This window comes from Euphorbia lathyris, chromosome 5 (genome assembly GCF_963576675.1).
Source record: "Euphorbia lathyris chromosome 5, ddEupLath1.1, whole genome shotgun sequence".
Lineage (NCBI taxonomy): Eukaryota > Viridiplantae > Streptophyta > Magnoliopsida > Malpighiales > Euphorbiaceae > Euphorbia > Euphorbia lathyris.
In genome coordinates this window covers 15476462-15494497 of record NC_088914.1, presented here as the reverse complement: position 1 = coordinate 15494497, position 18036 = coordinate 15476462, and the positions used below count along the sequence as shown (strand labels likewise).

The window sequence follows — 18036 nt, the reverse complement described above, 5'->3', positions numbered from 1 at the left end:
ACGATAATTCCACAAACTAATCAGAACACAATAGAGGGGCGGCGGCTCGGAAAAAGAGGCAACTCTTTTACTTCACATCTTATGTTATCTCTTGAATGGCTAACTATTTATAGCCTCCAATTAAAGTTGTAATCAAGTTGAACCTAGCCGAGCTCGAGTTGAGCTTTAAACTGCAAATTTAAAATCGCATTCAAGATCCTAAACCATAAGCTCTTATAAGAATAGAAGTTTATTAATCAATAAAAAAAGCAAATGAATTACAGATAGCGGAGCTGCTGTTTATATGGCAAGCTCAAGACAACAGCAAAACTAACTTCAACTACTGAGGAAGAAAGGATCTGCTCAAACATTTCTCCACTGATGGAAAATCAGGTGACATAATAAATTACTGAAGATGCTTTACAGGAACAAGGATGAGAGGTGTTTTTTTAGTGATAGTAAGACTAACACCAGGTAACTCTTCCATGTTCATGTCTTCTTTTCTCATCCCCTCCGGCAATTTCCAATCAAACAAGTACAAAAGATTTGCCAGAACGTATTCAATTGTTACGGTTGCCATATGTATCCCGGGACAGATTCTTCTGCCAGCCCCAAATGGCAAGAATTCGAAATTCTGTCCTTTATAATCAATAGAACTATCAGCAAATCTTTCAGGATAAAACTTTTCCGGTTCCTTCCAGTATTTCAGATCTCGCCCTATCGCCCACGCATTCACTTGGATCATTGTCTTCGGATCAATATCGTAGCCATTGATTTTACAGTGAGACATGGTTTCTCTTGCTAACAGAAGAGGGGCAGCAGGGTGCATTCTGAAAGTTTCTTTTATTATCATTTTCATATATTCAAGCTTGTCAAGGTCACTTTCGCTTACTTTTCGTTTGTTTCCGAGATGGTTTCTAACTTCATCTTGTGCTTTCTGCAACACTCTCGGATTCCTGACTAGCTCGGCCATTGCCCAATTCAAAGTAATTGCAGCAGTGTCTGTACCAGCTAGGAATAAATTCTGATGGACAAATATTTGCAAAATTATAAAAAGAGTCATTTCCGAATGATCATAAATAAAATTGTTTGTGCGGAATTAATGAAAGATAAATAAATAAACAATCGAAAACACAGGTTTACGTGGTTCACTAATGTTGTGTTGGCTAGTCCACGAGCAGAAGGAGAATAGTACATATTAGGAGGCAAAAATCAGATTAAAAATTAGGTTCACGAACGTTATGTTGGCTAGTCCGGTTGCTTCTTGTCGTAGTGTGTTATACTGATTAGGCATTACAACAGAAATTAAGTTAGCAAACATACCAGGAGGGCTCCTTTAATGTTAGTCTTGGTGAAGTGAGAAGTTCCAAGTTGAGCTTGCTCTTCCTTTACTCGTAGTAGAACGTCAATTATGTCATTATGATCCTTTTTCCTTCCAGGTTTAAGGTGATCATCGATCGCATATTCGAAGAAACTATCTAATTCATGAAACACTCTTTCAGTCCTGGCATGATGACCAGTTATCCAGTCTATGATCCATCCTACAAATGGGAACAATTCAGCCTTGGAAAAACTTCCTGCCACAGCCTCAGTTTCATGAACAACTTCATAAAATCTGTCTCTGTCGAAACTAGTCCCCCGATAATCAATCCCGAAAGACATCCTATACGTGATATTCGCAGTAAGAGCAAACAACTTATCAGTAAGATCAAACGGAGTTTCAGCAGTGGATGAGATTGAATTGATGAGCAATTCAACTTCTTCTTCTCTAATAAACTGAAAAGATCGGACCCTCTTAAGACTAAAGAGCTCTAAAACCATCAGTTTCTTCATGTGTCTCCAATGATCACCGTATGGTGTTAAAGCCACATCCAAGAAATTGTAAGAAAGTCTTGCACCTTCTGCTAAACAAGGTCTGCTGCAACAAGCAAGATCATGAACTTTTAGGACATCTCTAGCAGCCTCAGTAGAGGAGACAACAATGACCGGAATCTGACCGAGTCGAAGGAGTATGACAGGGCCATATTTCTTTGAAAGCTGAGAATAAGATTGGTGAACCAATTGGCTAAGTTGGTGCAAATTGCCTAAAATTGGAAGCCTGGAAGGGCCTGGAGGCAGTTTCTTATCCTGTTGATTTTTTTTAAAGATGAGATATAAAGGCAGGACTAAAAGAAGAGAAAGCCAGATAAATGGAGCATAAGGAGCCATCAAATTTTGTGCTTTGCATCTTTGGATTGATGTTTAGATTTATAGTGTTAATTATAGTGTTAGATTTATAACAATCAAAGGAAAAAATAGCACATTGCATAGATAAGGAAGTTGCCTAAAAAGAGTATTATATTGGAAGTGGTATACATCATTATATTGGAAGTGGTATACATTGATACTTTGAGTTTGGCGTCATATACAGCCACAAAATTCAATGACTTTGACCCTTTGGATTATATTGAAGATTTTCCTACATTTTTATCCAGAAAAACTATTATTATATTAGTCCATTCAACTTCAACAATAAAAATCTGACAATTATACAACTTTTTTCCTCGCTTGCACCAATCATTTCCCAGTAAAATTGTATATGTCTCGTTTTTTATTGATCAACTTTTTGCGTTTATCATATGTTTATTATCGATTTCAATGGTAAAAAGTGAAAAGAAGGTAAGTATCTTTGTAAAATGAGTTTGCTTCACATTTTGTGAAGCTTGCGAAGCAAAATTATCATCTAAGTAGTAGTTTTTCTAGAAAATGATTTCATAGAGTTTGCAATTTCGCAATATGAGAAGCAAATCATCATTTTTACTCTCTCTCTTCCTTTTTCAATCTTCTTCGTCTCTTATTTTTTTAATTCTGGAATTCTATCTTCTTCTTCTCTTATTTTTTTAAGGGTTAAGGTGCAAAAATACCCCTAACGTTTTGGGTCAGGAGCAATTTTACCCCTAACGTCTAAAATGATGAAATTTTACCCCTAACGTTTGTAACCAAGAGCAATTTTACCCTTAAAGTTGGTTATTTGGGTCAATTTCAGACACTATTATAAAACACAGATATTTTTTTTCATTATTTTGCACCAATTGCATATCAATTCATTCTAAAAAAAGATTTCATGTTTTTTGTAATTTAATAATAGAATTGGAGATTAATATTTATAAATTCGGTGAATTTTTTTGTCTAATTCATAGAAAAGACAGTATATTTTTTTATTATTATTTTTTATTTTTTCACATTCCAACATATGTTAATGATTTGTTACTGATAAAATGACGTACATGTGAAGTGTAGATGATAAGATTCATGACCGAGAAGACAGTTTGATGAATTATTTCTGAAATTGACCCAATTTATCAACGTTAGGGGTAAAATTGCTCTTGGCTACAAACGTTATGGGTAAAATTGCACTATTTTAGACGTTAAGGGTAAAATTGCTCCTGACCCAAAACGTTAGGGGTATTTTTACACCTTAACCCTTTTTTTAATTCTGGAATTTTAGATGTTGAATGTCTGAAAAATGCAGATATTCTGAAATTCTGGAAATTTCCATAATTTTAAAAAAATAAATATCTGGCGCTTGTGATTTGCAAAAGAGATGTGTTGCTTTTTTTTTAGGATAATATCTTATTTGGTTCAGTTTTGTTAATTCAAATTTCTTTTTGACCTCATTTGATTCAAAGTAGTGTTATACCAACTTTTGTCTTCTAATAAATTGTTACCTTTCATTGTTTTTTTTTTTTTTGTCTTAGGTGGCAACAAAGAGTTGTTGCCACCATTAGGGGTGCTCTTAGAGTTGTTTGGATAAGGTATTATTAAATTAAATAAAAGGTAAAGTGTAAAAATACGTCTAAAGTTTACAGACATTAGCAATTTTATCCCTAACGTCTAAAATGAGCAATTTTATCTCTAATATTGGCAACCAAGAGCAACCCGTTACGTTGTCAAGTTGGATCAAATTGAAAAATAATTCATCAAATTTTCTTTTCGAATCTTGTCATCTAAATTTCACAAATGAGTCATTTTATCACTCACAGTAGCGTTCACCTGGACCTGAATGACCAAATCAATTTGGTCATTCATCGATGGAATTATTAAAATCTTAAGGTGAAGATTCAAAGTATTCTAAAGCTTAGATTTGAAAAGCCTAGATCCAACAGCGTCAGAGTCCAAGTAAATACTACTGTTATCACTCATTAGTAACAGATCGTAAACATATAATTAGACGTGAAAAACAATAAAAAAGTTAAAAAATATACTGTCTTTTGTACGCGTTGGATAAAGAAAAAATATTTCGCCGAATTTATAAATATTAACCTTCAATTCTATTATTAAACCACAGAAAATATAATATTTTTTAAAAACAAATTGATTTGTAATTGGTATAGAATAAGGAACAAAATATATGTGTTTATAATAATGTCTGAAATTGATCCAACTTGCCAATGTTATGGGTAAAATTGTTATTGGCTGCTAATATTAAAGGTAAAATTGCACAATTTTAGACGTTATTGATAAAATTGCTCCTAAAATACCATAAAGTAGCATGAAGTGCCTTATTGTATTTAAAAGAAAAGTAAGATATGTTAAATGTTTAATAATGTTGTTGTGTTTGCTTGAATGTAAATAAATGCAATTTTTTCAAAAAAAAAGTACTATATCCTTAAAATAAGAAGAAATTAAGAGTAAAAATGATCCTAAAAAACGGAGTTAAGATCAATTTAATCCAAATTGAAATTTATGTATCAATTCAATTTTCAAGTTGACAAATTGACTCAAATTTTATAAATTTTGGGAATTAAAACTGACATATTCTGGTAAATAAATTGCCAACTTAATTTCAGAGTTGATATCCAAATTTCGATTTGGGTTAAATTAATCCTGACACGCAATACTGAGAACCATCTTGACCTTTAATTCAAATGAAATGAATACATAATTAGTTTTAGTTTAAGGCACAAAGAGCATTTTTGTAACAAAATTTTGAGTTTCCATGAAAATACTCTTATTTGAAATATTAGAAAACATACCCTTCTTTCCAGTCTTTATCCCACCAAAGTTGAGTTGCTTGGAAATGCAGCCCAATCGGTTAGTATATTCCGTATAGAGACCGATAATGAACAGGTACAACAAGCACTACAAAATAAAAAGATTTATCGTGGAGAAAATATTCGTCACCTTAGGGATTTCTTCTGAAGCTATGTCCGCTGACGAAGTTGGGGAGCTTGGCCAGTATATCTGTCGCCTTGACCTTCGAAAGATGATCCTTTCAATCAATTTTCCTAAATATTGTGCCACAACTTTCATTGCAATAAACTCATTTCGATAAGTATCTTGCGACAAAATTATTATTTGTCTTCATTGACTACAAAAATATCACTTTTAGTGATGAAATTTATCATGTGTAGAGGCGGTTAAAACCGCTCCTATAAAGTCTAGGATCAACCGCCTCAAATTCGTCGCCAAAGGGGAACAGAACTACATATTAGCGACGGAAATCATTACCAACGAGGTAGATTGACAATTAGCAACAGACTTCTAGGGGGAGGTTTAAACCGCCCCTGTTATGAATTAAAAGCTAGCAATTTTCTCTAACCTTCTGCTTTAAAACTTCATCAAACTAAAAAGCCATTTGTCACTTATCAGAGTAAGAGCAAAAAACTTATCGGTAAGATCTGTTGAGATTTTGATTCTCTGATTCAAAGTTTGTTTTTTACTAAGTTTAGTTTTACTAGATCTTTAGTTTGTTAGTGAGATAAGTAGTGAGATTTCAGGGGCGGAGCTAGGGGTTAGGACAGGGTCTCCCGACCCTCCGGAACACCCTTGACGAACAGTGGTTCAGTCCCGAGCAGCCACCAAAATAGTTAAAATTAGTACTTATAATGTAGAATGTGATTATATGACATAAAACTAAGTTTGCATAGTTGGTTGTAGTGATAATTAAAGGAATCTCTACATCCAATTGCTCTTAGGTGTAAACATTAGAGTATTTTTGTACCTTATCCTTACTTTATATTGAATCTCAGTTGTTTTGTACCTTAATGTTTCCAATTATGATCAAATTTACCCTTATATTATCAAAATTTGAAAACTTTGATTTGACTACTATGAATCAAAGCTTAAGTCGTTATTAAGAAAAAAAATCTTCATGCGATGGAGCCCCTCCGGACCTTGAGCTCTGGCTCCGCCACTGTGAGATTTTATTGTTTCCTTTAAAATCTCCAATTTTGTTGCATTATAAGCCTATAAAAAAAGTCATAAATTTGTATCTTTCAATTGTGCAGAACATTGATAAATTGAATAAAATTGTTAGCACCATGTTTAGTTATTAATTTCTTTTATAGGCTTTCTTAAAAAATCCCAACAAGATCAACAGCAGTTTCAGAAGCAGAGATTGAATTGATGAGCAATTCAACTTCTTCTTCTCTAACAAACCGAAAAGATGGACCCTCTAACAAACCGAAAAGTCTGGCAGCTGCAGCTAAACAAGGCCTGCTGCAACAAGCAAGATCATGAACTTTTAAGACATCTCAGAGGAGACAACAATAACCAGGATCTGACCAAGTCGAAGGAGCATGACAGGGCCATATTTCTTTGAAAGCTGCCAATAAGATTGATGAACCCATTGGCTAAGTTGGTGCAAATTGCCTAAAATCGGAAACTTGTGTTGGGCTTATGGAGACTAAAATATATAGGCCCAGCTGAAGCGATGGGCCCAACTGCAGCGATTAGGATTTCAGACGGTTAGGGTTTCAGGAGTATAAATGTAACCTCTTTCTCTGTAATCCGTATCTCATTCATTATAGTGAAATATCATGGCTTAGTAGTACCCCCAGACGTAGTCATTCTAATCGAGTGGCGAACTGGGTTAACAATTCTTGTGTGTTTACTTATTTTTCGTTTATCGTAATTTCAATTATTCCTAACAACCTGGAAGGGTCTCGAGGTGGTTTCTTATTCTGTTTATTGTTCTTAAAGATGAGATATAAAGGCAGGAGAACAAGAAGAAATAGCCAGATAAATGGAACATAATTGGGTTGATTTGTGCTTTGCCTCTTCTGATTAATGTTTAGATTTATAGTGTTAATTGGGTTTATAAGTTGTGGTCATAAATGTAACATATATATAAATGGAAGACACTATAGCAAGAGAAACACATTTTTGTTTCTATTAAGGCTAGTTAAGGAGGTATGTCTTGAGGATAAGGATAAAGGTTGACATAGGGCTAAGGATAAATGAGATAAGGATAAAAATGTGATAGTCGGGATAAAGTAATATATTTTACTATTTTAACCTTATTTAAACTACATAACTTTAATTTGAGGGATAAGATAGACTTTTCCATCCTATTAAAATCGCAGGAGGTATAGGATTTGAGGGATAAAACTCATATCTCTCTCTTATCTCCCTAACCTATCTCTAAAACAAATATAAGATAACTCATCTCCATTTTTTTATCTCTATCCCCATGTTTTTATTCCCTCTAACAAGTACCCTATAAGTTTCTCTATCTGATTTCTCTCGGATAATTCATTATATCGTCAAGAAACCAATTGGATTCTTGTTGGATAATTCATTCCTATCTTTTAGCGTGATTTACGGTTTAATTTTAGATGAAATAAATAAGTTTAATTGCAAAAATGGAATGTTTTAATAAAATAATGAAATAAAAATAAATTCCGTACTTTCGGTTAATTTTCCTTATTTTTGATTAAATTAGAAAATAAAACGTCAAGCTAACTCGGCTATCGAGAATTGTATTTCAGGTATGAGCAAGGAGCAAAAATCCCCCGACATACGCGGGGCGTATCACCCTCCACGCGGGGCGTGGAACACATTGTCAGAAATAATTGCTCAATCTGCAGGCACCACGTGGAACTTACCCACTGCCACGCGGGGCGTCCTACCTTCCACGTAGGGCGTATGAGCAATGATAAGAAATAATGTCTCAATCATGAATATCAGACTGCAAGATCTTCTAAGTCAACTGATAATACGCGGGGCGTACAACCATACACGCGGGGCGTGTATGGGAAGTTCTTCAGTCTAAAAAACCAGAGACTTACTTACGCGAGGCGTGCTTCAGCTACGCGTGGCGTAAAAGACCCAATTCAAGCAATAAAATCTCAGAAACTCAACCACGCGAGGCGTACCCCAGTCTACGTGGGGCGTGGTTGAGACAACAAGATCTGGATTTGGTCCACATGCAGGGGATTTCTGACGGAATGGGCAAATACGCGGGGCGTCGCCCACCATACGCGAGGCGTGTCATGGGAAATCTGCAGAAAATCATGTTCCTCCATGCTTGTATCTTGTGAAATTACAATTCTACCCCTAGCTTGATGTGTATAAATAGGAGTGACTAGCACTCATTTAGTATGTTTTTGGAGATACAAACTCTTGTTATAGATTAAGCTTTTGTTATATAGTTTTAGATTTTATTTTACATAGCAAAACTCTATCATCTTGAGAGCTTGTTCGTTGATTCCGGTATTCCGTCAAAGTTTCATTCCATCTCCGTTCACCAAGCTCGAAAGCTCCACCTCCAAGTTCTAAGAGACGGCCTTGAGTCCGGTTAGCTAGTTCCGAAGGTGGATTCTTCCCTTTTCACTTGCTAATTAGCTTGTACTCTTCCTATGTACTAGGCTTGGTTGTATTTCATATTTACATTCTCCATATTTATAATTTATGATTCATAATCTCTTTTTCTATATATGTGTTGATGTTGGTTTCCTGTTTTGATACTCGTAATTGATTATTATGTAGGGGAACGCGATTTTCGACGCTATTCGGGCTATCTTTAGGGATTCATATAGGTGTTGCCTTACCGGAAGTGACGCTCCGGAAACCGTAGGAATTGACAAGCCACGAAACTTACGGGCCCTAATTTCTGATCCCAAGCATTAGACACGCTTTGACTAGGAACCACGTAGTCTAAGTACTTCACGGGTCAGTCACACTACACGTAGTCGTCATTGCAAGAGTAAATCATTAACCGTATATATATTGGGAGTCATTGTTTGTCATATTTATAACTTATCGCCATCCGTATCATTTCGTAGAGTTTTTGTTATATAAATTTATCTCACCCGTAGTTAGGAGTAGTTTGTAGTTGTTCCCCGAATCAACTCAAACTATTCACCGCTTAGATAACGTATAAAACCGAGGCGTTTAATACTTGTAGTTATAAATCCCGTGGATTCGATACCCGGTCTTAACCGGATTATTACTTGATACGACAGGGTACACTTGCCCCTAAGTAGTAGCGTCTAGTAGAGATAGAGAATTTAGGAAGATCACATCCATAGTCGTAACGCACTTATCATAATATACATTTCGTAAGCTCTACCTAGCCGTCCACGTCCCATCACTCGGCCCGAGTTTGGCAGCATATTATTCCCATATATGATCATAATGTGTTTTTTCACTATGATGATGATAATTGGTTTAGTTGTTTTTTATTTGATGGCTTTTCTAATATTCCTAATTGGAAAATCTTATTTTTAGTTGGCTGTTGGCTTTGCTGGAAATGGCGGAACATAGAATTATTTGATAATAAACATGATATCCCGGAGGACCGTGTGTTTTGTATCCGAAGGACTACCGAATCCTTTCTGTCTGATTGGGATGTTGCGGACTATAGGTTAGTAGTAGTCGGAAACAGGAGAGGCTTGTTGACTGGGTCTTTCCAAAACCATGATGGTTTAAGCTAAATACAGATGGCTCTAGGAGCGATTGTGGAAAAATTTCAGCAGGAGTTGTTATTCGGGATCATAATGGTTGCTGGTTTGGAGGTTTTTTTGGGTAATATGGGTTATGGTAATTCCTTTCAAGCTGAGGTTTTGGGGATTTTTTATGGATTGCATGTGGCTATTTTGAAGGGTATTAAATGTCTTGAAGTGGAGTCGGATAACTACGAACTTATTCATTACATTCAGTCTTCGTCTTCCATTTTGGGTACTGCTCGGAATGTTATGATTGAGATTCGAAAGCTGAGTCGGGGTTTTGATAATATTCAGTTCCATGTTTTTCGGGAGCAAAATCGTGTGGCAGATCACCTTGCATTAAAAGCACATTCAAGTGACCCGGGGTTTACTGTTCTGGAATCTATTCCTTCTTGTATTGTGTCGTTGTGGCGGGATGATTTGGCTGGTGTTAGTTTTCCGAGACTAGTGCCTGGCTAGTCTTTGTTTCTCTGTGTGTTACTGTGTATAAAAAAAAAACTATTTATAGCCTCCAATTAGAGCTGTAATGAAGTTGAGCCTAGCCGAGCTTTGATCTGTATATGTTTATGTTCACCTCGACAGAAAATTAATGAACTCCAGTCCAGCTTTGAACTGGGTTCGAGTTTAAAGAATTTATGTATCGTATTTCTAAATAAAATAAAAATAAATATAACTAAATGAATAATTAACGACTACTGAAGTAAACCACAATTCAAATAAATAAATACACTAAACTAAATTAAATTATAATTCAAATAAATAAATAAACTAATAAAAAGAGTAATGAATAAAATTAATAAACTAAATAAAAATCAATGAAATAAAAAACGAATAAAGTAAATAAAAAACTAATGAAGCAAATTATAGTTTAAGTCAATATCCTAATTACTTTTTTACTTAATTAACCAATAAATTAGAAATCTTAAATTAGATCTTAAATTAGAAATTTCTAAATTAGAAACTTCTAACTAAAGAATAAATTAAAAATCCCTAAATTCTAAGTTAGAAGTCCCTAACTAAACAACAAATTAAAAATCCCTAAATTCTAAATCCTTAACTTAGAAATCCCTAAAAAATAATCTAAATTAGAAATCATAAAAAAGAACTTAAAAAATAAAAATTACTTGAGAATTGAGAAATAATAAAATAAAAAAGTAAAAACTTTGGGATGAATTTTTAAATGGGTTGATTGAATGGGTGTATGATACCATTAAAATTATTAGGTTAATGGTTTGAGAGCATTTCCCTTTTCTCATTTTCTTACTCAAATCAGTAACTAAGGCACGCCTAGGGATGCCACTGTACTCAGTTAATAATTGAGGGTGACAATCAGCCAAGCTTTTTTCTTTGAACCAAGGATCAAATCAGAAATATAAAGTAGTACAATCCCCCACACTATAATCAATCAAGGGCTTCACATCTTGCTTGATTTTATTCAGCCATCGCCAACTCAAACTAGCATCAGACGGCTTGATAATACCTAATTTTTTTACCAATCGCAACTTTTGCTAAATCAACCAACTAGCCTATAAAGTTTCCTTATTAACAATTAATTCCCAGACGTGACAATCCACCAATGGAGAAGAACGAGATGATTTTTATAGTTTAAAAGCATTTTTTGATGTATAATAGGATTATAGTAAAACTGTAAAAACCTTTTAAACTCTAAAATTTATAATTTCAAACAGAATTATGTTCGTAAGTAACTAATTTGGTAAGCATAGCTTAATGAAATGAAAAATAAATAATCAGATCTTAAAATATGAAAATAAAAGATCAAGGATAATAAACTTAAAAAATAAAAGATCAAGGATTAATAAGATGCTTTTTATCATGTATAATTTAGTAGGTGCCCATCCCTCCAATAAGATGCAGACTTTCAATTTGAAAGTGATTTTGTTTCTTCCAGATGCTTCTTTTTAACACTATTATAAAATATCAACAATCAAATCATTTTTATTTATTTTTTTCTTCAAATTCATGTATTAAATTCTAACCAAATCCATATTTATAAATATAACACAATGTCTTTCTGGCTATGCAATGAACTGTTTGGTTAGCGAAGGGATTACTCACAATCCGAATATAAATTGCGGTTATCGGATTACCTTGTATTCCGGGTCACATAATAATTCCCATGCTAAAACTGTTTAAAAGGAGAAACAATAATCTATGTTGCACGGAAACGGATACGGCTGAAAAACATAGGAAACGGAAACGTGGGGGAAACGTGTAAATATTAAAAATATAGGACATATTTATAAATATTAAAAATATAATAGTACATGAAAAAACAAGATTGAAGAACAAGAAGAAGAAAAGTCCAAACTCGGTGGTGATTCAAGAAACAAAGATTATAGGAGAAACAAATATGGGTAAGTTCTTTAAATTGAAGGATACGGGGAAGGAATTATCTCTCAAATATGAAGTTTCAATTTTTCTAATCTTAGATTAAATATAAATTACAAAATAGAAAGTTTAAATTTCCATAATTACAGAAACGTGCCCGAAAACGTTTCGTATCAGTTTCCGAGAGTTTCCGTTTTCCACATCTGCCGGAAACGGGGAAACACATGTCACGAAGAGTTTCCGTGCTTCATAGACGATAATTCTACAAACTAATTAGAGTACATGAGAGTAAAAATGGCCGCGGCTCGGAGAGAGAGGCAACTCTTTTACTTCACATCTTATGTTATCTCTTCGAATGGCTAACTATTTATAGCCTCCAATTAAAACTGTAATCAAGTTGAGCCTAGCCGAGCTTTGATCGAGTTGAGCTTTAAACTGGGTTGGAGTTTAAAATCGTATTCAAGCTTTTAAACCATAAGCTCTTACAAGAATGGAAGTTTATTGATCAACAAAAGCAAATGAATTACGGATAGCGGAGCTGCTGTTTATATGGCAAGCTCAAGACAACAGCAAAACTAACTTCAACTACTGAGGAAGAAAGGATCTGCTCAAACATTTCTCCACTGATGGAAAATCAGGTGACATAATAAATTACTGAAGATGCTTTACAGGAACAAGGATGAGAGGTGTTTTTTTAGTGATAGTAAGACTAACACCAGGTAACTCTTCCATGTTCATGTCTTCTTTCCTCATACCCTCTGGCAATTTCCAATCAAACAAGTACAAAAGGTTTGCGAGAACGTATTCTATTGTTACAGTTGCCATATGTATCCCCGGACAGATTCTTCTGCCAGCCCCAAATGGCAAGAACTCGAAATTCTGTCCTTTATAGTCAATAGAACTATCAGCAAATCTTTCAGGATAAAACTTCTCCGGTTCCTTCCAGTATTTTGGATCTCGTCCTATTGCCCATGCATTCACTTGGATCATTGTCTTCGGATTGATATCGTAGCCATTGATTTTACAGTGAGACATGGTTTCTCTTGCTAACAGAAGAGGGGCAGCAGGGTGCATTCTGAAAGTTTCTTTTATTATCATTTTCATATATTCAAGCCTGTCAAGGTCACTTTCGCTTACTTTTCCTTTGTTTCCGAGATGGTTTCTAACTTCATCTTGTGCTTTCTGCAACATTCTTGGATTCCTGACTAGCTCGGCCATTGCCCAATTCAAAGTAATTGCAGAAGTATCTGTGCCGGCTACAAACAAATTCTGATGGACAAATATTTGCAAAATTATAAAGAGTCATTTCCGCATGATCATAAATGGAAATTATTGTGCTGGATTAATGAAAGATAAATAAATAAACAATCGAAAACACAGATTTACGTGGTTCACCAACGTTGGCTAGTCTTCTTGCTTCCTGTGGTAGTGTATTATACTGATTCAAGGCATTACCACATAAATTAAGTTAGTAAACATACCAGGAGGGCTCCTTTAATGTTAGTCCTGGTGAAGGCAGAACTTCCAAGTTGAACTTGCTCTTCCTTTACTCGTAGTAGAACATCAATTATGTCATTGTGATCCTTTTTCCTTCCAGGTTTAAGGTGATCATCGATTGCATATTCGAAGAAACTATCTAATTCATGAAACACTCTTTCAGTCCTGGCATGATGACCAGTTATCCAGTCTATGATCCATCCTACAAATGGGAACAATTCAGCCTTGGAAAAACTTCCTGCCACAACCTCAGTTTCATGAACAACTTCATAAAACCTGTCTCTATCGAAACTAGTCCCCCGATAATCAATCCCGAAAGACATCCTATACGTGATATTTGCAGTAAGAGCAAACAACTTATCAGTAAGATCGACAGGAGTTTCAGCAGCCGATGAGATTGAATTGAGGAGCAATTCAACTTCTTCTTCTCTGATAAACCGAAAAGATTGGACCCTCTTAAGGCTAAAAAGCTCTAAAACAATCAGTTTCTTCAAGTATCTCCAGTGATCACCATATGGTGCTAAAGCCACATCCAAGAAATTGTAAGAAAGTCTTGCACCTCCAGCTAAACAAGGTCTGCTGCAACAAGCAAGATCATGAACTTTTAGGACATCTCTAGCAGCCTCAGCAGAGGAGACAACAATGACCGGGATCTGACCGAGTCGAAGGAGCATGACAGGGCCATATTTCTTTGAAAGTTGAGAATAAGATTGGTGAACCAATTGGCTAAGTTGGTGCAAATTGCCTAAAATTGGAAGCCTGGAAGGGCCTGGAGGCAGTTTCTTGTTCTGCTTATTGTTTTTAAAGATGAGATATAGAGGCAGGAGTAAAAGAAGAGAAAGCAAGATTAATGGAGCATAAGCAGCCATTTGATTTTGTGCTTTGCATCTTTGGATTGAGGTTTATATTTATAGTGTTAATTTGTGGTCATAAATTCAATAACAATCAGAGGAAAAAATAGCACATTGCATAGATAAGGAAGTTGCCTAAAAAGAGTATTATATTGGAAGTGGTAAACATCATTTTGATTGATACTTTGAGTTTGGAGTCATATACAGCCACAAAATTCAATGAATTTGACCCTTTGGACTATATTGAAGATTTTTCCTACATTTTTATCCAGAAAAACTATTATTATATCAGTCCATTCAACTTTAACAATAAAAATTTGATTTTTTGGTAGGAAGGGAAAGAAAAAAAACAAAACAAACCAGCCTAACCCGGGATTAGTCTGGGAAAACTGACCCCACCAAATCATCCAAAATCAGGGATGAAATGAAGCACGGAGGAGTAGAAAATGTAGAGAGTCCCAATATGCTAGTATGACCTTCAAGCGCGAGACGGTCAGCAACCTGGTTTTGCTCCCTATAAATATGACTGAAGCTAAGACAATCAAAGGAAGAGCACATCCTTCTAATTCCTTTGATCAAATTTTGGCTACTAAGACAGATAGCATTATTCCCCGAGATCAACTTTACCGCTTCAATGTTATCTGATTCTACCAGAAGCTTCTTCACCCCTAGGTTTTTAGCTAACCTAAGGCCAGACAAAATACCCCAAAGCTCTGCCACAAAGGACGAGCCCATACCCAAATTCTGAGTGAAACCAGAAATCCAGCCATCAGCGTCATCTCTCAGGATCCCACCTGCGGCAATTCTCCCGTCCATAAGACGAGAGCCATTAGTATTCAGCTTAACCATGTTGGTCCCTTATAACGTTGCAAGTATAGTTCCAAGGGGGGGGGGGGTTAGGAACTATTTAAACTTTTTCCAAGTTTGGGCAAACTTCTTTTCTTAAGAGAAAATGATTTAACAGTGGCGCTGAGTGATCAGTAAGATACTGGCTTAGTCAACTGGTGACTAGGTCAGTTTCTTGACTTGAGTCAGGAGATAGCACTTAAAGTCTATTCTTGAGCTCAGATGTTTGATGCGCACAACTTAGCTTGACCTCTTTACTTGATCAGTTTTTTGTTATTTAAGCAAGCAATATATATAAGGAGTTTAAGGTAAGAAATACGTTACTCAGCAGATTTATCCAGGTTCGGCTTCTTCTAAGCCTACGTCCTGTCCCCGGAACAAGTTCTGAGATTTCGAATCCTCTACTGAGCTCTTTAAAGGTAGAGCCTCAAACCTTTTACAATCTTAGCAACTGAGTATAACAAGAGTACCTTCCTCTATACCTCTACTCAATCCTAATCTCACGCTGAGTACTATAACCGAGTACTCAGCCTCTCCTTTCTACTTTCTAGAAATGATAAGTGTTTGTCCTAAACAATGATTTGCTAAGACACCTTAGATGATTGAATAATCACTCTAGACTTTTACACAAATATATGAAATGTAGTGTAAGATTTGCTTTGCTTCTTGCTTGCAGAACTTGTGTAGAAATTTGGTCAGCGTAATGGCTTGATCAAGTTCTGTAACGAATGAAGCTTCTGATGGCACTATTTATAGAGACGTCTGGGCATCGGTCATTTCGAATTTCGAAATAACCGTTGGAGGGAAACGGCTTCCTGTCGTTGTCATCCTGACTTGCTCAGAGCTCTTGGCCAATCAGATTTGTGTATCTTCTGTCCTCGGTCAGCTCAGCAGAATGTCTCTCCTTTTTATGGTAAAGTCAATTGGACAGCATACTGTGTCGTCTGAACTTTACCCAAAGTAGAAATACTTTGTCTGGAAGTTTTCCTTAGCCAGCTGCTGTCTTGTACGCTTTGTCGAGTCTACTCAGCAGCTTCATCTTGAAGTTGTTCCCGAAGGTCTTCTAGATCCTTCTTTCGCTGAGTTGCGTTTTGTCCAAAGTGACAACGTTTCGACAAACGCGGACCGAGTTGTACTGAGTTGTTTGACTTGGGCTTTGACACTTGTATTGGGCTTGGGCCTTTTAATTCTTGTGTCTTATAAATAATTTAACTCAACATTGAACAAACACATTAGTATAATAAATCAAAGCATTTAAACTTAGTGTGTTTAGAATATGTATTTCAATTATACTTAAACAATTTTGTCAAATCAAAATTATGTGGAAAGGTGTTTCAACAAACTCTCCCATTTTGATGTTGGCAAAACTATTCAGCGAGGAACTCAGTATTGAGCTCCCCCATGATAGTTGACCTATTATAACTTAGCAAACTCCCCCGTAAGGGTTGAGCTACTCACTTAGTTTTACTCTAAACATTTAAAGGTTTAGTCGAGTAAGTCTAAGGTCAGTTTTCAGATAAAGGTCAGCTTATTCAACATATTCTATTTACTCAGTATTAAGCGGAAGGTTTAATCATTTAGAGTGCGCTGAGTAATTTGTTGTTCAATGAGTTCTGTAAGACATTGTTATATAGGCATATAAGTCAATGTCAAACATGTTATCAGTATTGAGTTTAATTTTATAAGTCTTAAACATAGCTGATTTAATTGAAGATACAGAATAACATCATACACAGCATTGTATACAAATAATTCATAACTCAGTGTTTTGAACGGAAGATGCAAGTATTGATATTAGATAGTCAGTGTTTACAATCAACAGTTCAAGGATAGGCAAAAAGAAATACAGACTACATACTTAGTTAGCCTATATATCTATTTCTTTTTCTTCTGTTGGGACTGACTTGACCCATGCTGTGTTCTTGCTGGTGTTCTCGCTTGATCTTTCTCCCCCGTTTTGTTAGCATTGGGAGGAGGTGGAATCCTAAAGCTGTCGGTTAAGACGGCTCTGGTCAGTTCATTGGACAGTGCTTTAAGCCTGTCAGTGCTTTCATTAATGCCATAAAAAATGGCAACTCCCTGTCCTGAGACTTCAGCGGGTATTTTGAGCTCGGCAGCACTGATCATACTGACGATGAAAGCTTCAGACTTACCAATCCATATAAGTGCATCAGTCAGTCCACCAATGACTTGATGAAAGGTTTTGAGTAGGTAAGTGTCAAAGTACTGACGCTGAATATTTATGTGACGGATGTGATTGAAGGTTTGTCTTGTGATAGACAGCATCTCATTCTGTTTCATTTGGTCAGTGTCCATCTCTTGCTTGTTCAGATTGAGCAATCGAACAGCTTCACCAATTTGCTCCACTGAGCACTGAGAGTAAGAGACCATTTGCTCATTGGTCTTTAGTTGCTCGGTGTGAAGCTGAGCAAAAAGCATCTTTACCTCATCAGAGGTTGCATATCCAGGTTGCACAGCTGACAAGTTCTGTACTTGCTGATGTAAAGCATTTAAGTGTTGCACAGTTGTCAGCTGGATCTCGGCCAGCTTGGCGATAGAATCCTGCTTAGCTTGCTGTCCTTGATAGGAAATGAGGATATTCAGCAAGTCCTTGAGTCCCTTAACTTCGTTGAGAAGCTGAGTGACCTGGGAAAGCTGAGTAGTCTCAATAGATGAAGACCCAGCAGCAGGAGGAGTGGACTGTTGAAGGTCTCTGATCAACGCTTGCACTGAGTCAATTATCCTTTTACTGGACTCAGTGGCATTCAGATAGCTTTAAGAGCCTTCAGGGACATCAGTGTGAC

At 35.8% G+C, this 18036-nt stretch overlaps 2 protein-coding genes across 2 annotated transcripts; both read right to left on the bottom strand.

Annotated features, from left to right (window-relative positions):
- Nucleotides 1-208: 208 nt before the first annotated feature.
- On the bottom strand, nucleotides 209-2239 carry LOC136228907 (cytochrome P450 71B34-like). Its single transcript, XM_066017406.1, has 2 exons — nucleotides 1303-2239; nucleotides 209-1003 (listed from the first exon to the last, which is right to left on the bottom strand). The coding sequence occupies exons 1-2, from the start codon at nucleotides 2185-2187 to the stop codon at nucleotides 386-388; spliced, it is 1503 nt and encodes a 500-aa protein (XP_065873478.1). The 5' UTR covers nucleotides 2188-2239; the 3' UTR covers nucleotides 209-385.
- Nucleotides 2240-12079: 9840 nt separating this feature from the next.
- On the bottom strand, nucleotides 12080-14409 carry LOC136228875 (cytochrome P450 71B37-like). The gene is made up of 2 exons (XM_066017365.1): nucleotides 13520-14409; nucleotides 12080-13307 (listed from the first exon to the last, which is right to left on the bottom strand). The coding sequence occupies exons 1-2, from the start codon at nucleotides 14402-14404 to the stop codon at nucleotides 12690-12692; spliced, it is 1503 nt and encodes a 500-aa protein (XP_065873437.1). The 5' UTR covers nucleotides 14405-14409; the 3' UTR covers nucleotides 12080-12689.
- Between the last annotated feature and the right edge of the window lie 3627 nt (nucleotides 14410-18036).

Bases quoted from the DNA above. Each gene is read 5' to 3' on its own strand.
- LOC136228907 (XM_066017406.1), bottom strand. From the start codon at position 2,187: ATGGCTCCTTATGCTCCATTTATCTGGCTTTCTCTTCTTTTAGTCCTG. The intron at 1,004-1,302 runs GTATGTTTGCTA...TTTGTCCATCAG, and splicing joins ACATTAAAGGAGCCCTCCTG to AATTTATTCCTAGCTGGTAC.
- LOC136228875 (XM_066017365.1), bottom strand. From the start codon at position 14,404: ATGGCTGCTTATGCTCCATTAATCTTGCTTTCTCTTCTTTTACTCCTG. The intron at 13,308-13,519 runs GTATGTTTACTA...TTTGTCCATCAG, and splicing joins ACATTAAAGGAGCCCTCCTG to AATTTGTTTGTAGCCGGCAC.